Here is a 24,555-nt window from a genome sequence, read left to right as displayed (position 1 = left end):
CTGTAACACTCACCGCGAAGGTCTGCAACTTCACTCCTGAAGCCAGCGAGACCACAAGCCCACTGGGAGGGACGAACAACTCCAGACACGCCGCCTTAATAGCTGTTAACAGTCACTGCGAAGGTCTGCAGTTTCACTCCTGAGCCAGCGAGACCACGAACCCACCAGAAGGAAGAAACTCCAAACACATCCGAACATCGGAAGGAACGAACAACTCCAGACGCGTCACCTTAAGAGCTGTAACACTCACCGCGAGGGTCCATGGCTTCATTCTGGAAGTCAGTGAGACCAAGAACCCACCAATTCCAGACACAAAATGATCAAAAAAGAGAGGCAGATAGTGGCCTTGACAATCTCTTCCTGGATCCAGTGTTCATCTTCTGAGGAGTGGTGGAGGTGGCTGAGACCAACCACGCACCACCACCCCTTCTCCCACTTCGATTACAGAGGAACAGGAGGTTTCTGGCTTAGAGGTAAAGCTCACACACGGGCTCAAGGCAAGGCCTGGTCTTCTGCCACCCCAGTGCCCAGCTCCTCACTTTGGGCTTGGCCCAAACTCCGTGGATGTTCTGTAAGCACCTGCTGGAAAAAGGGGAGTGCGGGAGGAAGGGGGAAAAGGGAGGAGTGGGGTGGGGGAATCACAGTTCTGTGAGGAAGGCTGCTGAGCAGAAAAGCAACAAAACATGCCACAAGAGAATGGTGCTGCTGTGAACAGAGGGCTGTGAGGGAGGGCGGGGGGCGTGACCTTGGCTCTCATCTTGTAAACTCGGAGACATTCCTTGGGAAAAGGTATTTCCCTAAACTACATCCATCTTGGGCAGGACCCTTTCATCGTCCCACAACAACCACCACCGGGTCTACGTCCTTTAAAAACACCAGAGCGGGCCGGGCGCGGTGGCTCACGCTTGTAATCCCAGCACTTTGGGAGGCCGAGGTGGGCGGATCACAAGGTCAGGAGATCGAGACCATGGTGAAACCCCGTCTCTACTAAAAATACAAAAAATTAGCCAGGCGTGGTGGCGGGCGCCTGTAGTCCCAGCTACTCAGAGAGGCTGAGGCAGGAGAATGGCGTGAACCCAGGAGGCGGAGCTTGCAGTGAGCCGAGATCGCGCCACTGCACTCCAGCCTGGGTGACAGAGCAAGACTCCATCTCATAAAAAAAAAAAACAAAAAAAAACCACCAGAGCGGCGGACCCGGTGGTTCACGCCTGTAATCCAGGCACTTTGGGCGGCCGAGACGGGCGGACTGCTTGAAACCAGGAGTTCAAGACCACCCTGGGCAACATAGGGAGACCCCGTCTCTACAAATAGTAATAATAATAATAATAATAATAATAATAATAAATTAGCCAGCGTGGTGTCATGTGCCTATAGTCAGTCCCAGCTACTCGGGAGGCTGAGGCGGGAGGATCTCCTGAGCCCACGAGTTCCAGGCTGCAGTGAGCTGTGGTCGCGCCGTTGCACTCCAGCCTAGGCGACAGAGCCAGCCCCCTTGTCTGTATAAAAATAGAGAAAGAAAAGAGAATAAAGAAGGAAAGGAAGGAAGAAAAAGAAAGGGAAAGATCACTGGAGGTGGAGGCCAGGCGTGCCTGAGGCCTTGGCAATAAACAGCCAGCGCACACTGGCAGCCTCGGTCTCTGTGCGGACCTCTCCACCCCTTTCCTCCACGCGGCCTATGGGGCTGCGGGGAGGAAGGGGCGCGCCCATCGTCGACCCCTACAGGGCGCGCAGTCGGTGATTGCGGCACTGGCTCGCGTTCCCGCCCGAGGGATCCGGGGCGGGACAGCGGGCGGGAAAAGGAGCCTGCGCCGCACTTTCCCGCCCGAAAGACCCGCCCCGCGGTGGGCCCGAGTCCCCGCCGGGCCCGCGGCGCTGCCCGCCCCTCCTTGCCGCCGCAGAGCTGGACCGCAGTTGTGCCCCGCCAACCATGCGCCGCCTCCCGCCGGCCCTGCTGCTGCAACTGCGCCTCGCCCTGCTGGTGGCCGCGGGGGCCCCGGAGGTGCTGGTCAGCGCGCCGCGGAGCCTGGTGTGGGGGCCCGGGCTGCAGGCGGCCGTCGTCCTGCCGGTCCGCTATTTCTACCTGCAGGCGGTCAACTCGGAGGGCCAGAACCTCACTCGCTCTCCCCCAGGTAGTGTCCAGCCGCCGGCCTCCCTCGTCCCGCGGCCGGGTCCCCGCGCGTCCCCGCCGCCCGGGAGTCCGCCCGCGGCCTGCGTGGCGTCCCTCCCCGGCGTGTGTCGCCCCTTTTTGGGTCTGGTCAGTTCCTCTTCCCTCCTCCCGCCCGTACTCAAAGCGGGCAAAAATCACCACGAAAGTTTGTGGAATGAATGAATGAATGAACTTGAAGGGGTCTTCCGCATTTAATGTGCAGGGACTGATGTTGCGAATGGACGGCGCCCGGGCGTTACAAGGAGCCTGCCGTGAGTCACACGTTGGCTTCCATCTCGGACTTAGTTGTCTGAACTGTGAGGGATTGCAGGGAACGCTTTCCAGTGGTGAGTCATCAAGCCCACGGATCGCGTCGGATTACATGGCGTAGGCCTGATGGGTTTGCAGCAACGAGCTCCTACGCAGAGGAAATGTCAGAGCCGTAGGAAGGAGGAGGGGTTTACGAGTTCTTTGTTTCCTTTTTAGTTCTGAGTTCTTGAAAGCAGATTACAGAAACTAGGGAAACTCAGTAGAAATCATTCGGTTTTCCCTCCGCCGAGGGTGAGATGGATCTCGTCCTGAATCCCTTTCTGCCCGGTCCTCCTCCCACGTTGTCCTTCACGTCTTACCTTTGCGACTGCTTAAAACTTGTCCTGCTGGTTTCACGCTGTTGTCAGTCAGGATTTGCTAATGTAAGTCTAAGTTTAGGGCTCTGGCCAACTAGCACCTTGTTTTATCAGCGAAGAGACAATTAGAATAACCCAGTGCCTCTGCCCCTGCTAGTGCAGCTGGGAACATAGGTGCCAGAAGTGTGTCCCAGCTTGGGAAAGGGGTAAAGGTGTCTTGATAGTTGGGCAAAGCAGATAATTTAGGAACCAAACATAATTCACTTTTAGATTTAATGATTTTTAAAATTTCATTCATTCAAGAAATACTTCTTTGATGTCTACTTCTGTGTTTGGTAATTCTGCTGGGAATCTAAGGATGAAAAGACAATGCCTGCCCATCAAGGAACTTACAGTCTGTTGGTCAAAGACATGCAAATAACTGATCACTGTACAAGATAATTGAAGGTATGTACAGAGTGCAGTGGCAACCTTGAAGCACTGCCAGAGACTGGAGAAATCCAGGAAGATTTCAGGAGCAGAGACTTGAAGGATGAGAAGGTTTGCTGGGCAGGCATGTAGGTGGACGCCCTGGCATGTGCAAAAGCACAGAGGCGTAGGAGACCGTGGTGTTCGGGAAAATAAGTACTGTAATTTAATGATACTGAGCAGAAAAGGCTAGGTGATTGTAGCCTCTGGTCTTCAAGCGCCTTGAATGCCAAGCAAATGACTTTATAACTAGATAAAAGAGAGCCACTGGAGAAATTTGAGCTGAGGCAAGAATCTGTCTCTCCCTTAACCACCTCAGTGGCTTGTGTTCTACATTTGATTCAGAACACCACTCCTGAAGTTGTCTTTGGGCATTGCTTTGATAACGTGTCTACCAGTTAGACCCTAAATACTCAGACAACTGGTTTCATATGTATGATATGCATTTAGGTAAAATAATTCCGACTCTATTGATAGAAACGCATGTGTGCATGTCAGGGTTTCACAAACTTTTTCTTTAAAGGGCCAGATAGGAAATAATTTAGGCTTTGTAGGTGATATAATCTCTCACATTTATTCAGCTCTGCTTTGTAGCCATGGACATATAACAAACCCGTTTATGTTACAATAAAACTTTTTTACAGCCACTGAAATTTCAATTTCATATAATTTTCCATAAGTTACAGAATATTATTCTTTCGATTTTTCTCCAACCCCCCCCCTTTTTTTTTTAAAGAGACAGCATCTTTGTCACCCAGGATGGAGTGCAGTGGTACAATCATAGCTACTGCACCCTCAAATTCCTGGGCTCAAGGGATCCTCTTGCCTCAGTCTCCCCAAATGCTAGGATTACAGGCATAATCCACCGTGCCCATCCCACTTTAAAAATGTAAGAATCATTGTTAGCTTACAGGATTTAGAAAAACAGGCAGTGAGCTGGATTAGCTATAGTTTGCCAACCTTTGATGTATGTTAAAGACTCTCAATTAAAATCCAAATGATACATGACTTAAAGTTGTGTATACATATATACATACATAAATATATTTAAACAAACAAAAAAGTTTACAAACAGTTTCTATTAAATATCTTAACAGAAGGAAAGTTACATTTATGTTTCTGCATGGTTTACCCCTGTGATCCATGACTTTCTTTTTTTACCTTTTTTAGTCTTAGAAAGATTTCCCAGCCTGGGCAACATAGCAAGATTCCATCTCTACTTAAAATAAAAATTTTTTTAATTACCTACTTGGGAGGCTGAGGCAGGAGGATCAATTGAGCCCAGGAGCTCAAGGTTGCAGTGCATTATGATTGTGCCACTGCACTCCAGCCTGGGCAACAGAGCAAAACCCTTTCTCTAAATAAATAAACAAAATGAAGACTTTTTGGACAACCTTACTTTCATTCCTTTGGATTCCCTTTGTTTCCTTTCAGGCCTCTTGATTTCTGGCTTCCAGTTAAAAAGCTGCCCTATAGTTCTGAAAACTCACCCAACTAGTGTCTTACATTTCTGCCACCAACATTCACTTCCAAGTCCTGAAGTCTTTCCCTCTTCAAGAACCAACTGAATAGCTGGGTATTCATGTCTTGTTAATCTCAGCACTTTGGGAGGACAAGGCTGGTAGACTGCCTGAACTCAGAAGTTTGAGACCAGCCTGGGCAACATGGCAAAACCCATCTACCAAAAAAATCCAAAATATCAGCCAGGCATGGTGGTGCGCAGCTATGGTCCCGGCTACTGGGGAGGCTGAGGTGGGAGGATCTCTTGAGCCTGGGAGGCCGAGGTTGCATTGAGCTGAGATTGTGCCACTGCACTCCAACCTGGGTGATGGAGTGAGACCCCGTCTCTCACACACACACCAAAGAACTAATTGGAAAAGAGGAAAAATCTTCTCAAGCTGTAGCCTGTTGTACACAACTTAGAAAGTTTCCCTTATTATCACTCCCATTCGACAGTGTAGAATTTATCTGAATGCCACTATTATGCTACATATATCTAAGTACCCAGATAACAAAAATACTGTGAACTTCAGTGATCTAAAGCAGGACATCTCAAACTGGGGTTCACAGACAGAAATTACAGGGTCTTTGTCCTTGGGTGGGGGGAAAAACTATATCTTTATTTTCAGTAAACTCTTGCTTAAATTGAACATTTCCTTCAATTATGAATATAGGCAGTACCTGTTGATACTATTATATTCCCAGTCTCTAGCACAATGCTTGCTAGAGATGCTGAGTAACTATTGTAGATGAAAAGGAATAAGGGGTGGAGGGAGGGATGATTGAAATATATCAAGATGGAAGGATATAAATACTTATTTTCTACTCAGTCTTCTAACTTCATCAGTAATAATATCTTCATAAAATAATCTTACCTCCTGGTTGTGTAGTAGTTTAGTGTTTTATACTATGCCTTGCTTAATTTGTCCTCCAAAATAGTCTTGTAATGTAGGAAGGACAGATATTACTGTCTTTACACATAAGAAACTGGGCTCAGTGAAGCTAAAATGCCTTGCCCAGTGGGCTCCACAGCGAATGTGTCAGAGCCAAGGCAGGAACAGCCCTTTGAACGTCTACTTCATTGCTTTTTCTGTTTTGTCAAATCATCCTTAATATGATTGTTGTACGTCAGTTTACAATAAGATCTTGGAGGGTGTTCGTCGGCAGCTAGCCAGATATTTTTGGAGGATTTCCATTTAGCCTCACGGTACAACATCTTGGCCTTCTGGGATTTTGTTTCCCTTGACCATGTGGGGTCAACACTTTTGCTGCAGCTGTAGAGATCCTTAATGAGCTTCCTCAACAACAGAGGAGGAGATGACTCCATTGTATCCGAAGTGCCAGAAGTATTCCTCCAACTGTGACTGCTGCAAAGCTACATTCAAATATTGGCTCTGCTGCTCATTATGTATGTGACCTTGGGCAAGTTACTTTACTTCTTGGAGCATTGGTTTCTTGATCTATAAAATGGGAGTGACAGATACCTACCTCATCTTTCTTGGGACTGTTGTGGGTTGAGGGGAGGGGGGAGGGACAGCATTAGGAGATACACCTAATGCTAAATGACGAGTTAATGGGTGCAGGAAATCAACGTGGCACATGGATACATATGTAACAAACCTGCACATTGTGCACATGTACCCTAAAACCCTAAAGTATAATATAAAAAAAAAAAAAAAAGAAAAAAAGTGTGTAGCACCTCCCCACTCTCTTCCTCCTGTTCCGGCCATGTAAGATGTGCCTGCTTCCTTGTCAACTTCCACCATGACTGTAAGCTTCCTGAGCCCTCCCCCAAAGCCAAGCAGGTGCTGCTCTGCTTCCTCTACAGCCTGCAGATTTGTGAGCCAATTAAACCTCTTTTCTTTATAAATTAAAAAAAAAAAATGATTGTATTGTTTATGCACTTCATTATATTAATATGATGTATTATATTAATTTATTTTTGGATGTTAAACCAACCTTGCATTCCTAGGACAAATCTCACTTTATCATCATATGTAACCTTTCTTATATGTTTTGGATTTGGTAAGCTAATATTTTTCAGGATTGATTTACATCTACATTTATGGGAGCTATTGGTCTGTAGTTATCTTTGTCTGGTTTTGTTGTGATGCTGATAATTGTCTCATAGAGTGAGTTGAAGAATGTTTCAACTTTCTACATTTTTGAAAGAGTTAATAAAATATTGGGATTATTGTTTGTTTAAATCTTTAATAAAATTCATATCTGGGTGTAAAAAAAAAAAAAAAAAAGAAAATACATGTGAAAGTCTCAAGCCCATAAAAAGTGCTAAGTGAATTTCTAAATATGCTTTTGATTTCTTACCAAATCAAACATGTTCAAGATTTCTGATTCTAATGATGTAACACTTTGATACTGCCAACCTCCTTTTGTCTACATAGTCACTGCATTCTCATCCAGTTAGCTATTTTTCTTAAGTTTGAATTTATTGAGTAGAAAACTCAAGCTGAGCCTCAATTCATTTTTTTTTTTTTTTTTTTTTTGAGACAGAGTCTAGCTTTGTTGCCCAGGCTGGAGTGCAGTGGCGGGATCTCGGCTCACTGCAACCTCTGCCTCCTGGGTTCAAGCGAGTCTCCTGCCTCAGCCTCCTGAGTAGCTGGGATTACAGGTGTGTGCCACCATGCCCGGCTAATTTTTGTATTTTTAGTAGAGAAGGGGTTTCACCATGTTGATCAGGCTGGTCTCAAACTCCTGACCTCGTGATCCACCCGCCTTGGCCTACCAAAGTGCTAGGATTACAGGCATGAGCCACCATGCCCGGCCGTTGAGCCTCAATTCCATCCCACTATATTAGTACCCAGAGCTAATGAGAATTTTTATGCCTTCCATTTGAAGCAATTTAAAATTTCACTCTTCTCATTTTCTCTTTTATGAGATTAGAATCCTTATTTCTATTTCAGTCCTGATCAATATTATCTTGCATCGATTCTAACATTAATTTCATGTCAACAATGACACAGGCATGAAAGATTACTATAAAAAATAACAACATTTAAAATATATATTTCCAATGGCTATATTATAGTTGTATACATACATTTTGAAATGTAACTTTTAAATGATATTTCAGCGACAAAAAATATTACAACTGGAAGCGACCATAATTATTTAGTCTAATACTTTCAGTTTACAAATAATTGACGCATTTTGAAGCTAGTTATTTTTTTCTGTCTTTCCCAAAAGTCACATAGTCAATAATATTCTTGTTTTATATCTGTTTTGTTTATTTAAAATAATAATGTATGGAGAATAAGACTATTTGATCAGGAAATAAGAAAACCTTTTTGTACATTTCCAGTTTGGGGAGGGAGCAATGAAAATGGCTTTGCAATTCCCAGACTTTCCTCTGCAGATTTCGATCTGCTGAGCCATGTTGCCTTTCTGAAACCATGTGGGAAATAATGCAAAGCAATAATTTATGTGTTTCATTTGTGCAGTTCAGGTGACTAGCCAACATTTCTAATAATTTCGTATTAAATTATTACCACTTTATAGCATCTTCCATGTTTATTATACTTCATTTAGGTTAGCAGATTTATTTCATAATTTTATCATACTTGTTTCAAGGATCCTAAAATGTATCTGTTTGGTACTCAATTATGAATATTTAATAGCAAGATGTCAGATACCACATTGTTATTACTAAATTGAAGAGACTGAGAAACCTTTCTGCAGACTCACAAGAAAAAAAAACTCTTAAAGATCAAAAGAAAGTAGATATTACACTCACTAGATTTAGAAAATAAGAATTTAACAAACTTGTTTAGTAATTTCAAAAGATATATTTTAAATATTCTAGATTTTATAATATGATAGATGCGAAGTGAAAAACAACTTTGGTCACAATTTTCTGTTTGCTAGGACTGTGGATTTCAGAGGATTCATTACTTTTTTAGCATTTCCCTTTGATATGGTAATCTAAATGGTATATCCACTGCACTCTCTGAAGGAAGAAGTTTCAAAGTTTATTCCTGGCCACAATAACATTAATTACAACAGTATCATTTCAAAGCCTAAATGTCAGCTAATAGGAAAGGGAAAGTTTGTTAAATAGGTATTATTTACCTAGAACAGAAACCCCACAAAACTTTGAAGGTGGAATGGATTATTATAGTATAACTGTTTCATTTCAAGCTGAGCAAACAGACTCAGAAGTAATCTCTAGCATTTACAAAGATGTGTATATGTGTGTTTGTGTGTGTGTATGTGTGTGAGCTTGTACAAAAGTCTGGTAACTACTGTAATCTCTATGTAAGGAAATGGGCTTAGAAGTACCACTTGAAATTTGGGCTTAATAAACGGGGAAATTTTCAAAGAAATGAAGGTTATTAGATACTGAAATGGTATGCAAAGAAACTTGTGTGTATTTTACAAGGAGGAAGTTTGATTACTAAAGAGATCTGTCGTGCTTAGAGTCCATGGATTTTTAACTATTTGGGCTTTAATTCTACCCAAAGGTGGAAAGACCAAATAAGCAAAAAGTTTATTTTTTATTTGCTTTTAAAAAATGATTTGCTTTTGTTCATGCAGTAAATCTTTATTGAATGACTAATGATTCAAATGTTGAGTCTGATCTGTGGCTTGAATACATGAACCAGACCAAGCTCTGTGGCTCAAGCCTGTAATCCCAACACCTTGGGAGGCTGAGGCAGTGGGGATCGCTTGAAGTCAGGAGTTTGAGATCAGCCTGGGCAACACAGCAAGACCCCCTCCAACCCATCCTGCCCCCTACCATCTCTACAAAAAATTTTAAAAATTAGCTGGGCATGGTGGCACACTCCTGTAGTCCCAGCTACTCATGGGGCTGATGCAGGTTGAGGCAGGAGGTTCATGAGCCCAGGAGGTTGGAGCTGTAATGAGCTAGGATTGCACCTCTGCACTCCTAGCTGGATGACAGAGCAAGACCCTGTCTCAAAAAAGAAAAAAAAAAAATGCATGAACCAGACATGATAGTTCTTGGCCTCAAAGATCTTCCAAAGGAAATGATTTTTTTTTTAACCACCAATGCTGCAGGAATAAGCAACATATTTAAGTTATCCAATAACACCTATCCAATAATTGTAAATCATAATCATGACATGGTAGAGTTGTTTATATTTCTTTTCCTTCTAGGTCAAACACCATTCAAAGTAGTAGTCAAATCTCTTTCACCTAAAGAGTTGGTCCGGATACATGTCCCTAAACCTTTGGACAGGAATGATGGAACATTTTTGATGAGATATAGGATGTATGAAACTGTCGATGAAGGGCTGAAGATAGAGGTCCTTTATGGTAATGAACATGTGGCTCAGTCTCCCTATATTTTGAAAGGTAAGTGATTATTATATACTCCAGAGTCAGCCTTGTGTGTAGGTCCCATGCCTTTCAGAATGGCCTAAACCTGATGACCTCGAACTCATGTGCAGTAGAGTAAACGTTGTATACATACCTCCTGGAGCTCAATTTAAATTTTAAGGGAAAGAAAATTAAGTAAAGAGGTTTAAATGATAAGAAAAAAATCTTGTGTATTTACATCCATGTAGTTACTATTTGTGAAACTCTTCATTCCTTTGCGTAGATCCATATTTCCGTCTAGTAACATTTGCCTTCTGCCTAAAGGATTTTTATTAATGTTTATTTTACTGTGAGAATGCTGGTGATGAATTCTTCCAGCTTTTGAATGTCTGAAAAAACTTTATTTTGCCTTTTGTTTGTTTTTTGTTTATTTTGAGACAGGGTCTTGCTCTATGGCCCAGGCTGGAGTACAGTGGCACAGTCAAAGCTCACTGCAGGCTGGGCACGGTGGCTCAAACCTGTAATCCCAACATTTTGGGAGGCCAAGGCGGGCAGATGGCTTGAGCTTAGGCGTTCAAGACCAACCTGGGCAACATGGTGAAACCCCATCTCTACTAAAAATACAAAAATTAGCCGGGCATGGTGGTGGCACATGCCTGAAATCCCAGCTACTTGGGAGGCTGAGGCTGGAGAATCGCTTGAACCCGGGAGGTGGAGGTTGCAGTGAGCCAAGATCACATCACTGCACTCCAGCCTGGGTGACAGAGCGAGACTCCATCTCAAAAAAAAGCTCACTGCAACCTTAAACTGCTGGGCTAGGCCATGTGCACTGGCTCATACCTATAATCCCAGCACTTTGGGAGGCCGAGGCCAGAGGATCACTTGAGCCCAGGAATTCAAGACCAGGCTGGGCAACATGGCAAAAACCTGTCTCTACAAAAAATTAGCTGGGTGTGGCGGCACATACCTGTAGTCCCAGCTACTCAGGGGGCTGAGGTAAGAGGATAACCTGAGCCCGGGGAGGTCGAGGCTGTGGTAAGCTGTGATCGTGCCACTGCACTCCGGCCTGGGAGACAGAGTAAGATACCCTGTCTCAAAACAAAATAAAACAGAAACAAAAACTGCTGGGTTAAAGCAAACCTCCCGCCTCAGCCTCTCGAGTAGCTAGGACTGCAGGCATACACCACCACGCCCAGCTAATTAAAAAAATATTTTTTTGTTTCTACAGGGTCTTGTTATGTTACCTGGGCTGGTCTCAAACTCCTGGGCTCAAGTGATCCTCCTGCCTCGACTCCCCAAAGTGCTGGGATTACAGGCATGAGCCACCATACCCAGCCTAGTTTGCCTTTGTTTTTAAAAGACATTGTCTCTAGTTACAGTTATAGGGTGATGGGTTTTTTTTCTTTGATACTTTAAAGATGCAGCTCCACTGTTTTTTCACTTGCATTGCTTCTAGCAATAAATCTAGCATTTTCCCTATCTTTGTTCATCTGTGTTGCTTTTAAGGTTTTCTCTTTATCAGTTCTTTTGAGAAGTTTGATTATTATGTGCCTTGGTGCAGTTTTCTTCATGTTTCCTATGTTTTGCATTTGTAGAACTTCTTGGAATTTAAATCATCCAAGTAATTTAAATTTCATCAAATTTAGAAAAATTATGGCCATTATTGCTTCAAATATGTTTTCTGTTCCATTCCACCTTACCTTCAAGGATACTAATTACGCATATATTGGGCTTGAAACTATCCTATGGTTCATCGATACTCTTTTCATTTTTTAAATTCTTTTTTCTCTTTGTTTCATTTTGTATACTTTCTATTACTGTCTCTAAATTATCTTATCTTTTCTTCTGCAATATACAATCTGTTGTCAATCCTATACAGTGTAGTTTTCACCTCTTGATGCTTTTTCGTCTTCTTGAGCTCTTTTCTGGGGTGCAGTTAAATTACTGGGAAATAGTTTAATCCTTCCAAGTTTTGCTTTTACAGTTTGTTAGGTGGGACTAGAGCCATGTGGGCTAATTATTCCTCGCTACTGAGGTAATACCCTTCTGCATACTTTACCCAAGCCCTATGAATTAGGAGGCTTTCCAGTCTGGCTGGTACCCACTGGTAAGTACTGTTCTCTCTGATCATTTTGGATGGGTTCTTCCCCTGTCTTCCCCAAGAACATATGAACACTCAGGTGGCAAATATCTTAGATGTCCATTTCTCAGCCTGAAATCTGTTTTCATCCTTTGTCATTATCATTCTAAATATTTAAATGTTATACCTAAATAATTAAACTGTATTATTTTTAGAATCAGTATAGGGGAAGAACTCATCCAAAATGCACTGATCATATGCTCTGCTCAATATGTGAAGAGGACCTTCTACAGATCTCTAACGTTCTCTCTGTGTAGTGCTTCCTTTTTAGATACTCTGTCCTACAAAGTCTAGAGCTGTGTTGGTCTCCCTGGACTGTCAGCTCTGTCTCCTCGACTCAGTGAGGCTGCCTGGCTTTGCCTACAGTTCCCCTCCCTGTACTACAACCTCAAAGCTCCCTTAAGCAGTAGGCTGTAGGAATTGTAGGGCTTACCTTATTTGTTCCCCATCTCTCAGACTCATTGTCCTTCATTGCCTAATACCTAGTGCCTTAAAAGCTATTGTTTAAGGCCAAATGTGGTGACTCACGCCTGTAATCCCAGCACTTTGGGAGGCCGAGGCAGGTGGATCACCTGAGGTCAGAAGTTTGAGACCAGCCTGGCCAACATGGTGAAACCCCGTCTCTACTAAAAATACAAAAATTAGCCGAACGTGGTGGTGCTCACCTGTAATCCCAGTTACTTAGGAGGCTGAGGCAGGAGAATCACTTGAGCCTGGGAGGTGGAGGTTTCAGTGAGCCAAGATCATGCCACTACACTCCAGCCTGGGCGACTCTGCCACCAAAAAAAAAAAAAAAAAGAAAGAAAGAAAAGAGTCCAACTCTAAAATATTTGAAGAGCTTTATTCTGAGCCAAATATTCAATTCAGTGAGACTACCTGTTTTTGCCTACCGTCCCCCTCCCTGCACTACAGCCTCGAAGCTCCGTTAAGCAGTAGGCTGTAGGAATTGTAGGGCTTACCTTATTGTTCCCCATCTCTCAGACTCAATAACCAATGGCCCATGACACAACCTTCAGGACATCCTGAGAACCTGTGCTCAAGGTGATCAGGCTACAACTTGGTTTTATACATTTTAGGAAGACATAAGGCATTAATCAATACATGTAAGATGTACATTGATTTGGTCTGGGAAGGAGTGACAACTGGAAGGGGTGGGGGTGGTTGGGAGGGGTTGGGGGTAGCTTCCAGGTCATAGGTAGATTCAGAGGTTTTCTGATTGGCAGTTGGTTGAAAGAATTAAGTTATTGTCTAAAGACTTGAATCAATAGAAAGGAATGTGTGGGCTTATGATAAGGGTTTGTAGAAACCAAGATTTTATCATGCAGATGAGGCTTCCAGGTAGGAGGCAACAGAGAAGAGATTGCAAATGTTTCTTGTTAGACTTAAAGAGTCAGTTCAACAAAGTTTGTGTTGATGTTAATGCTGGTCAGCTAGGCCTGAATTCCAAAAGGGAGGAGGGTATAATGAGGCATGCCTGGTTCCCCTTTCCCTTCATGGCCAAACTAGTTTTTCAGGTTGACTTTGGAATGCCCTTGGCCAAAAGGAGGGATCCATTTGGATGGTCTAGGAGGCTTAGAATTTTATTTTTGGTTTACATAATGTCTAAAAATTCATACGTTCTTTTCTCCTTGCTAAAAGGTAAGTTGTTTTATGTTTGCCAGCCATTTATACCTTACTAGAGATGAATTTATCAGCTAAGTGACCGAGAGTAGGTTAGATTGGGAGAGGGCATATACTAAGCTGTTTATCCAAGGTGGTGTGAAAAGGAAAGTAAAAGTGTAGGATTCTAACATAATCACTTACACCACTGATTTGACTAGGGCAGATTATCGCTGGATAATCTTAGAATTCACCAAGAAGCAGAGACAGAAGTGACTCCCTATGTTGTGGTGCTTGCTAATGGAGTGTGGCCTTTTTCATGTTTTCCCTCCCTAGGACCAGTGTACCACGAGTACTGTGAGTGTCCGGAAGATTCTCAGGTCTGGCAGAAAACTCTTTCTTGTCCAACCAAGGAACCACAGATCGCAAAAGATTTTGCTTCCTTTCCCAGCATCAATCTCCAGCAAATGCTAAACGAAGTCCCCAAAAGGTTTGGGGATGAGAGAGGTGCCATTGTTCATTACACGATTCTCAATAACCATATTTACCGGAGATCTTTAGGGAAATACACAGACTTCAAGATGTTCTCTGATGAGATTTTGTTATCATTGACAAGAAAGGTAGGAGAATGAATGAATGGATAATACAGTTTAATTATTTAGGTATAATATTTAAATGTTTAGAATTATAATGACAAAGGATGAAACAGATTTCAGGCTGAGAAATGGGCATCTAAGATACTGGCAACCTGAGTGTTCATCATGTTCTCCACCTTTGTGGATCTTACTTTCCCGTAAGATTTAAAATTAAGTGGCTTGAGGCCGGGCATGGTGGCTCATACCTGTAATCACAGCACTTTGGGAGGCTGAGGCGGGTGGATCACCTGAGGTCAGGAGTTCAAGACCAGCCTGGCCAACATGGCAAAACCCCATCTCTACTAAAAATACAAAAATTAGCTGGGCGTGGTGGTGGGCACCTGTAATCCCAGCTACTTAGGAGGCTGAGGTAGGAGAATCGCTTGAACCCGGGAGGTGGAGGCTGCAGTGGGGCAAGATTGCGCCACTGCACTCCAACCTGGGTGACAGAGTGAGACTCCATCTCAAATAAATAAATAAATTAAATAAAGTGGCCGAGCCCCCATCCCAGGTAGGTATGCCATTTTTTTTTTTTTAATGTATTCCATCTTTCAAAAAGAAAGACATGATTTTAATATTACTTAACAATATGTTAAAAAAGTAGCCAGGCAGGCCTCCGTGTTAATACAGTCGTACACTCTATAACAGACTTGATGGTGTGAGTACTGGGTGGGCTTGTTTTTAACTTTCTCGTTCTGCAAGGGATCTTACACAAGCTTTCTTTGAGCTTCCAGACATTTATAACAAGGTTACTTCTTATTCTTTTTTTTTAAATAGTCTATATTTACAGTATCCAAACAACAGTTTCTTATTTATTTATTTATTTTTAAATACGGATGGGGTCTTGCTGCGTTGAGCAGGCTGGTCTCAAATTCTTGGGCTCAAGCCATCCTCCTGCCTCAGCTTTGGTCCTAGCTGGGACTATAGGCATGCACAACTGTGTCAAGAGGTCGCTTTAAGTTCTCTGTTCCTGCTGAATACTACTCCTGCTTAGATTTCACCTTCTGCAGCTGTTTTCCTCTCTTCACCTCAAAATGACTTGAACTTAGAACACATTTTCCTTGTTTTACCCTAAGCATACCTAGAAGATAGCGTGCATGGAACATTTTGTCAAAGCTTGGGCTACCAGAAACAGTTTTTTTTTTTTTTTCACCAGTGCATACTAAAAAACAAACAAACAAAAACCCTGATGTTTAAAAATAGACATCTCTGCACTAAACAGACTCTCAGTCATGCTTGCCTCTGGGAATTTCTCAGGGCTGTCCTTGACCTTAAGGTCTTAGCCTCTCACTAATGTGGTTAGGCCCCCTGTTTTTCAGGCTCCACATCCCCCAATAGCGCCCCCTTATCTCACTATTTAGCCTCTCTTTCCACATTTGCAGAACTCTAAATTCCTCTTAAGCAGAGCAACTTAAACCACCTTTTGTTCTCGTTTCTGATCCTACAGGGTGAAGGATGGAGGTGGGCAATATTTACCTTTCTTACTCTGAGAGACCATAAAGGGAGATTTTTTGTTTGTTTGTTTGCTTTGAGATGGAGTCTCACTCTGCCACCCAGGCTGGAGTGCAGTGGCACAATCTTGGCTCACTGCAACCTCTGCCTCCCGGGTTCAAGCGATTCTCCTGCCTCAGCCTTCTGAGTAGCTGGGATTATAGGTGCACACCACCATGCCTGGCTAATTTTTGTATTTTTAGTAGAGAAGGGGGTTTCACCATGTTGGTCAGGCTGGTCTCGAACTCCTGACCTCGTAATCCGTCCGCATTGGCCTCCCAAAGTGTTGGGCATGAGCCACTGTGCCTGGCCAAGGAAGTTTTATAAACCAAAAAAACCCACAATTTTCCTGATATGTTATACAATTCCCCAACTATGCTGACTGTGTGGCTGCAGTCGTTCTTACTTTAAATAGCAGTCCCCAACCCCTCCACCACCAGCCCACAATGTGAGGATACGAGCATATGATGGGCATCTGCTCCTAAAGGTAGTGTTGTCTTCCTGGCCTACAGCTAGTCAACTGTGCCCTGTATTCTTGCCTCTTGAATCCATGTTGCTGGCTTCATAGCAGTAGATTTCAACCAGGGATGATTTTGCCCCTCAGAGGACATTTGCCAATGTCTAGAGACATTTTTGGTGTCACAACTCAGGGGTTGCTATTATCATCTAGTGGGTAAGCATCCTACAATGCAAAGGATAGCACCCCCCAACCCCATAGCAAAGAATCATACAGCCCCAAATGTCAATAATATGAGCTTGAGAAACCCTACTCCACAGTGAGCACTTCCAATGTGGAGTTTATTAATGAGTTTATAAATAATAGCAGGGAGGCTGGGCACGGTGGCTCACACCTGTCATCCTAGCACTCTGGGAAGCCGAGGCAGATGAATCATTTGAGGTCAGGAGTTTGAGACCAGCCTGGCCAGCATGGTGAAACCCCATCTCTACTAAAAATACAAAAATTAGCAGGGTGTGGTAGCACGCACCTGTAGTCTCAGCTACTTGGGAGGCTGAGGCACGAGAATCACTTGAACCTGAGAGGCAGAGGTTGTGGTGAGCTGAGATCACGCCACTGCACTCCAGCCTGGGTGGCAGAGTGAAACCCTGTCTCAAAATAATAATAATAATAATAATAATAATAATGACAGGGAAGCAAGAGGGTGAATATTCACATCTCTTGCCCTTTCCTTTTGTTCTTTGCCCAGTGGCTGGGGAAGAAATAAATCTAAGATAAATGAGACTCAGTCCTAGTCTTTGAGTAGCCCACTCTAGTGGGATTTGTTTTTGTTGTTTGGAAGTGGGGGTGGGATGTGAATACAAACAAATAATTATATCCCAATATGATGACAGGCCTCAAGAAAAGTAAGTACCTAGGGTTTAAGTGCCTGAGGAGGGTGAGTCATAGAAGAGGTGGTGTTAGATCTGGGCTTGAAGGATGAGAAAGGAGACTGCCAAGTTAAATAAGTAAGACATTCCAAGTGAAGGGAATTACATGTTGAGGTGGATGCATTTTCAGAGAGTAGCCTAAGGTTTCCTGGTAGGTGGGCAGATGAAAGATGAGGCTTATAGCCAAGCTGGGACAAGATTGTGAGGCCTTGAATGCCAGCCAGAGAGTTGAGATCTTGTGCCATAGGCTTAAGGTTCTGTTAAGCTTGGTAGTGACATTAACCAAGTTATTTTAGAAATTTTAGTTTGGGAATTAATTTTAGTTTTGGAAATCTGAGCAGCCTTGTGGAGAGCAGATTACAGTATGGAGAGCCCAGAATCAGAACACCTAGTAAGGAAGTTATTGCAACAATCTAGGCAAGAAACAATGAGGGCCTAAACTGAGACATTGACCATGGAGATGGAAATGGACTGGCAGGTTCCAGAGGCAAGGGCACATGAGGTAAAGACGGGGGCAGTGAAGGAAAACAAGGGTTTGGTTCTAACTTTGTAGAATCTCTTGCTTAGGCAGCTGGCAGAGGGGTATTGAAGCTACTCATTCTTACCTCTCTACACAATTTTCACTTCTCTAACACTACATTTTATTTTATTTTATTTCTTTTCCTATTTTTTTGGAGACAGAGCCTCGCTCTGTCACCCAGGCTGGAGTGCAGTGGAGCGATCTTGGCTCACTGCAACCTCTGCCTCCCAGGTTCAAGCGATTCTCCTGCCTCAGCCTCCTGAGTAGCTGGGATTGCAGGTGTCTGCCACCAGCCCAGCTAATTTTTGTAAGTTTAGTAGAGACGGGGTTTCACCATGTTGGCCAGACTGGTCTCGAACTCCCGATGATCCACCCACCTCGACCTCCCAAAGTGCTGGGATTACAGGTGTGAGCCACCATGCCCAGGCTCAAACATTGAATTTTACATGCACCTCTGGACAGAGGTAGCTGACTCCTGGCTAAGTGAATTTGTCATGTAGGATCCTCACAGGTGACAAATTCACAGGCTTCCTGTCAATGACAGGCATTCTTCTCTCTTCTCTTACTGTTTTTGAATGGTTAGCCCTGTCAAAAATATGTAAGAAAACCAAAGAACTGTTGTACTTAGTACCAAAGACTGAGATCTTCCCAGCACTGATATTTGTTTATATGTTTATTTAGGTCCTTCTCCCAGATTTAGAATTTTATGTTAATCTTGAAGATTGGCCCTTGGAGCATCGAAAAGTCAATGGAACCCCCAGCCCTATACCTATCATTTCATGGTGTGGCTCTCTGGATTCAAGAGATGTTGTCCTTCCAACGTATGACATCACCCACTCCATGCTTGAAGCCATGCGGGGTGTTACAAATGATCTCCTCTCTATTCAGGGAAATACAGGTAATTCAGGGAAATACAGGTATTCAGGGAAATGCAAGGCTAATTAATGAAGAAAAAGCTTAGAGACAGAGTGGGTTATACATATATGTTTGCATTCAGTAGCATATTAGAAAAAGTCTTGTATTCAAAATTCTGACCAACCTAGGGATTAAAGATTTGTGGATGTTCCTCAGTTATATAGTTTTTTTCTGGTCACCCTTTGTAAGAACAAAGGCCTAGCTCACATTTTATTGTGAAACACAGAAAATGGAAGAAGCTAATGCCTTGATGAGTGGACCAAGTCACTGAATCTCTTTTTGCTTTGAACATGGTCCGACATTATTTCAAGTATTTCCTAGTATTATACAACAGAATACACCAATACTTGTGTGAGCTTTCACTAGCAGACAAATGGATGAAATTAGAGCATTCTTTTATATAATACAGCAAATAAAAAGACTGTTTTTTTAAACTCTAAACTTGAAAGTACTTCTGGCAAATTGAGACTCAATCCCATATTTTTGTTGAAATAGCATCTACTTTAGAAGATGAGTTGATGATAAAAGAGCTTTAGCATCTTAAATGACAATGGTAGATTAAAGAGGATTATGCTTACCATATTAAAATGTCAGATTCATAATCCTAATTTTTTTATGGCTTCAAACTTGTAGGGCCTTCCTGGATCAATAAAACAGAGAGAGCTTTCTTCAGAGGTAGAGACAGCCGAGAGGAGAGGCTCCAGTTGGTACAGCTGTCCAAAGAAAATCCTCAGCTACTAGATGCAGGAATTACAGGATATTTCTTTTTCCAAGAGAAAGAAAAGGAGCTTGGAAAAGCCAAGTTGATGGGTTTCTTTGATTTCTTTAAGGTATGCATTTGAGTCTTCCTCTATGGATATGAAGTGATAAAATTGTATTAAAAGTCTACCAAAATAGGTGGGCTTCAGCAAATTTCTGCTGTCTTGTGAACTGACACACATGTTCACACTTTCTTATTAGATATCAGGAATTACAAAACTCATTGTGGTTTCCTTCTTTCATTGTTAAGTTTACCAAATAGCTCAGAACTGTACTTAATTCTCAAAATATAGTACCAGGATTAACCTGGGATTTTGGTGTATTTATGTTTCATTTTTCTTTCTTTTTTTTTTTTTTGTATTTGCTTTCATAAACTAGAAATATAAATACCTTTTACATAAAGTGATCTCAAATGTCTTTTATAAATAGAAAAAGCATAAATTCCATATACGTGAAGTGGGAGTTGGGATTAGGGTTCAAGGCCTGCTTCTAATCCTGCCTCTGCCACCAACTATGGGACCTTCCTGTCTTGGTGCCTTGGTCTTTAAACCCGTGTGATGCCTGCCTACTCCTTCAGAGCATTATCACGAGGCCCAGAGGACAGATGTGAACAATGTGACAAAACCTGATGGGCTGAAAAACTCCCTTGTACCAATTATTTAAGAAAAAATTATTTACCAAATCTGGGAGTGTGTCCTCTTCATCCCAGAGTGATATAATGAGTAGAACAGGGGATTTGGACTCAGAGAATGAGGTTTATACATTTCTCTGAATACCAGCTTTCTCGTTTGTAAAAACAAAAAGAAGGGGTTAATAATACCTGCTTCAGATTATTCTAATTGAATGAGGTTTAATGCCTATGAAAACTGCATTTGAAATGGAAAACAAGTATATTAACCCAAGAAATATGCAGACAGCTTACCTACTGTGTTGCCAGCCTTGCCCAAGTCCTTAAATGTCTCCAGGTTTCTATCTCCTCAGCTCTAAAACTGTAAAATAGAGACAATGCCTGCCTGTTTCATAGACTGCGTATAAGGAACAAATGAAATAATGAATAAATGAAAGTGTTCATTGTTATCAGTATTAAGCTTTAAGAATTTTGAAAATAGTTTTCCTAGCTGGGCGTAGTGGTTCACGCCTGTAATCCCAGCACTTTGGGAGGCTGAGGCGGGCGGATCACCTGAGGTCAGGAGTTTGAGACCAGCCTGGCCAACATGGGGAAACCCTGTCTCTACTAAAAATAGGAAAAAGTTAGCTGGCTGCAGTGGTGGGTGCCTGTAATCCCAGCTACTCAGGAGGCTGAGGCACCAGAATTGTATGAACCCAGGAGGTGGAGGTTGCAGTGAGCCAAGATCACACCACTACACTCCAGCCTGGGTGACAGAGCAATACACTGTCTCAAAAAAAAAAAATTAATTAATTAAAACTTAAAAAGAAAATAGTTTTCCTACCTGGTTACAGAAATCTGGATTCCACAGTACAGAGACGTGATTCAAATAGGTCTTCACTCCTATTTCCAAAAAGTTAGCATCTTACCTTTAAACAACATATTTCTTAAAATTAATCTGAGAAAGGCTGCTTGTGATTCTCATACAAAGAGAAGATGTAAGTTATAAAATAAAACTTTTAAACACAAAAAAGTTGGAAAATGGAAAATTCCTCTGTAGTTGGTATTACAGTGTTGATGAGAAGCAGTAGTGAAGCAAATGACTACTGAAAGTTTGTTTATGTTTGTTTTTCATCTTCCAGTACAAGTATCAAGTAAATGTGGATGGGACCGTGGCTGCTTACAGATACCCATATCTCATGCTGGGCGACAGTCTGGTTTTAAAGCAGGACTCGCCATATTATGAACATTTCTACATGGCACTAGAACCTTGGAAGCATTATGTTCCAATTAAAAGAAATCTGAGTGATTTATTAGAGAAAGTTAAATGGGCTAAGGTATGCTTCCAGCAGTTTTTATTTCTTTAAGCAATAACAAATTCATCATTGTTAGTTACATGAGTTCCATCACAACACAATTTGATTTGACACAATGGAATGAAAAGAAATATTATTTTCTGAAATTGCTGTTCCCTTCTAAAGAATCAGCATCAGAATCATTTTGCATACCCTCTATCAACATTTTTGAAGATTTTCAGAAGATTTGAAGTCCAGCCTTATATAAAATACAGATTTTCTAAATGCTATGTTTACACATACAAACAAGAACATACAAAATGCAAATTACTGACTGAAAGACCACAGTTAAGGTGCTTTATGAACAAGAAAACATTTCAGGCAATTACAGTACTCTTTTCTTATCCCCAGTTAGAAAAAAGGCACAAATTCTTAATGAATGTGTGTTATACAACGCAAGAATCACGTTTCCTATAAAATAGGAATTCCTTTTTTAAAAGGAAAAGTATTAAAAAGCTGTTGCATTTTATTATAAAACTATAAAAATGTACCCTTCCATTATGAGACTTTATACTAAGATTCTAAGAAACAATATATGATTATAGAAATAATTGGGCACCTGAGGCAGAATCACTTTTGTGACCCTTCACGAGAGCCTCAGTTGCTCGCAAATAGCTTACCTGTGGGCAGCGTTGTAGAAGATTAACTGTTTTCCAAAAGGATAATTAGGAACGCTGACTATTTCTGGTACTGAATGAACAGCCTGTGGGTACTAATGACTGAATTTTTTGGTTACAAAAGCAATACGGTCTTTTATAGCTACCATTTTATAACACAACTTTTTGGCTCTGACTGCGTATTTGCATGGAGCTTTTAAAAGATGTTATAACGTGAAAATGGATTCATTCTACTGTCATGCAGAGAGGAAATAGGCTGGTGGGACAGATGAGGAAGCTGAAGAGTACTTCCTGGGTGGCCAGGAAGGTACCAAGATGGTCACAATAGGGGCTGCATGTGGGTTGTTGCACTGTGGGGAGGAGTGGTTTCCTAGTACTGTGGAAGAGGAGCCAAACATGCGATCATTTCTCTTTAACAGAGATGTCTAGGAAAATACTCTGTCTCTTCCTATAGCCTCATGCTTTTATTTATTTATTAGTTTATTTATTTATTTATTTATTTATTTATTTATTTATTTATTTATTTTTGAGACAGAGTTTTACTCTGTCGCCCAGGCTGGAATGCAGTGACATGATCTCCAGTCACTGCAACCTCTGCCTCCCGGGTTCAAGGAATTTCGTGCCTCAGCCTCCTGAGTAGCTGGGATTACAGGTGCCCGCCACCACACCCAGCTAATTTTTGTATTTTTAGTAGAGGTGGGGTTTCACAACGTTGGCCAGACTGATCTCGAACTCTTGACCTTAAGTGATCTTCTAGTGTTGGGCCCCCAAAGTACTGGGATTACAGGTGTCAGCCACCGTGCCCGGCCCCTGTAGCCTCATTCTTAAGTTATAATTCCATTATGTTCTGTCTTTCCCATGCTGTTCACTTTCAACCCCACACCTGTCCCACCTCACGCTTAACCCTCTCTTTGTGGGTCGCAGTAGTAATTTTCATTCATTTTAATTTTTTTTAACCTTTCAGGAAAATGATGAAGAAGCCAAGAAGATTGCAAAAGAAGGACAGTTGATGGCTAGGGACCTACTACAGCCACACAGGCTTTACTGCTACTATTACCAAGTACTGCAGGTCAGTTCAGAGTGTCCGTCCGCACTGCTGGATCAGGTGTCCTCAGACTACGCGCTTGGCCTGTACACTTCCTGCCTGGCTTCCTGAAGGGCTCACAGTCAGCCTATGGACCGCTGGCTAAGCCAAGGCACTTGCTTAGGGAAAGATAGTGCTAAGTCTTCATTTGGTGGCCCCCCTTTTTTTTGTTTTTTGTTTGTGTTTTTTGAGAGGAAGTCTCACTCTGTCGCACAGGCTGGAGTGCAGTGTCTCAATCTCAGCTCACTGCAGCCTCTGCCTTCCAGGTTCAAGCAGTTCTGCCTCAAGTAGCTGGGATTACAGGTACGCGCCACCATGCCCAGCTAATTTTTGTATTTTTAGTAGAAACAGAGTTTCACCATGTTGGCCAGGCTGGTCTTGAACTCCTGGCCTCTGGTGATCTGCCTTGCCTTGGCCTCCCGAAGTGCTGGGATACAGGTGTGAGCTGCCACGCCCAGCCGTGGCCTCCATATTTTCATCTTTATTCCATATTCTGAAAAACAATGCTGGGAGCCCTCACAAATATAGATTAGCAGCTCCTCCCATCTTCTCAGTGCTCTCTTTTATTAAATGCTTTAGTGAATTCCTAGTGTAGGTGTTCTGGAACCTCAGAGAAAAACATTTTTCCTTATCTGGAAAACAAGACGGTTGGACTGGAGATCATTAACATCCCTTTTTACTCAAAATGTCACCTCCTTATTCTCCTTGATACTTAAGATTCATGCCTTTTACAGTACAAGGCAGAATGCAAATATTTAGCTTGCTATAGCAAACAAACTAATGAAAAATATGTATAACAGTTCTAACACCTTAGGGCTGAATCCTGAAGTACAGTGTTTATTGGGAATCCGAGGATTGGTCTTTTGAGTAACTACCTTGAGTTTTACTCAGAAAAATCTAGACAGGAAGGATAAAAAAAGGAAATTACGTTCTTGTTTTTAACCTAAATTTACTTTTCTGTAGGCATAGTAAAAGTAAATTTCCCTAGATGCTTGTGGATACCACCCTCTCATATTTTCATTTTCATAGAAAAATAAAAATGATAAGTTACACTATTTACTAGAAGCAGCTCTTCCTTCCCTTAAATTGGTCTGTCCCCTCTGTTGGTGTAGCTTTAATTGTTGAACAGTTTTTTTTAACAATTTCTTGGCCGGGCGCAGTGGCTCACACCTGTAATCCCAGCACTTTGGGAGGTCGAGGAGGGTGGATCACCTGAGGTCAGGAGTTTGAGACCAGCCTGGCCATCACGGTGAAACCCCGTCTCTACTAAAAGTACAAAATTAGCCAGGTGTGGTGGCACATGCCTGTAATCTCAACTACTCAGGAGGCTGAGGCAGGAGAATCGCTTGAACCTGGGAGGCAGAGGTTGCAGTGAGCCTAGATTGCACCACTGCACTCCAGCCTGGGCAACA

General features: G+C 42.4%; 1 protein-coding gene across 2 annotated transcripts in view; it reads left to right on the top strand.

Moving 5' to 3' along the window:
• Nucleotides 1–1,839: 1,839 nt before the first annotated feature.
• Nucleotides 1,840–24,555, top strand: part of POGLUT3 (protein O-glucosyltransferase 3) — a 27,120-nt gene continuing 4,404 nt past the window's right edge. Inside the window, exons 1-7 of one of the 2 annotated variants that reach the window (XM_032167315.2) lie at nucleotides 1,840–2,129; nucleotides 9,874–10,071; nucleotides 14,111–14,394; nucleotides 18,488–18,704; nucleotides 19,355–19,551; nucleotides 21,230–21,424; nucleotides 23,024–23,128. In XM_032167315.2, the coding sequence (XP_032023206.1) occupies nucleotides 1,928–2,129; nucleotides 9,874–10,071; nucleotides 14,111–14,394; nucleotides 18,488–18,704; nucleotides 19,355–19,551; nucleotides 21,230–21,424; nucleotides 23,024–23,128 (1,398 nt within the window). In that variant the 5' untranslated portion in view covers nucleotides 1,840–1,927. The remainder of the gene's footprint in view (nucleotides 2,130–9,873; nucleotides 10,072–14,110; nucleotides 14,395–18,487; nucleotides 18,705–19,354; nucleotides 19,552–21,229; nucleotides 21,425–23,023; nucleotides 23,129–24,555) is intronic. The other variant, XM_032167316.2, reaches the window with a different exon arrangement.

Source organism: Hylobates moloch, unplaced genomic scaffold (assembly GCF_009828535.3).
Source record: "Hylobates moloch isolate HMO894 unplaced genomic scaffold, HMol_V3 SCAFFOLD_11, whole genome shotgun sequence".
In the NCBI taxonomy this organism is placed as follows: domain Eukaryota; kingdom Metazoa; phylum Chordata; class Mammalia; order Primates; family Hylobatidae; genus Hylobates; species Hylobates moloch.
This window is presented reverse-complemented; position numbering and strand designations above follow the sequence as displayed.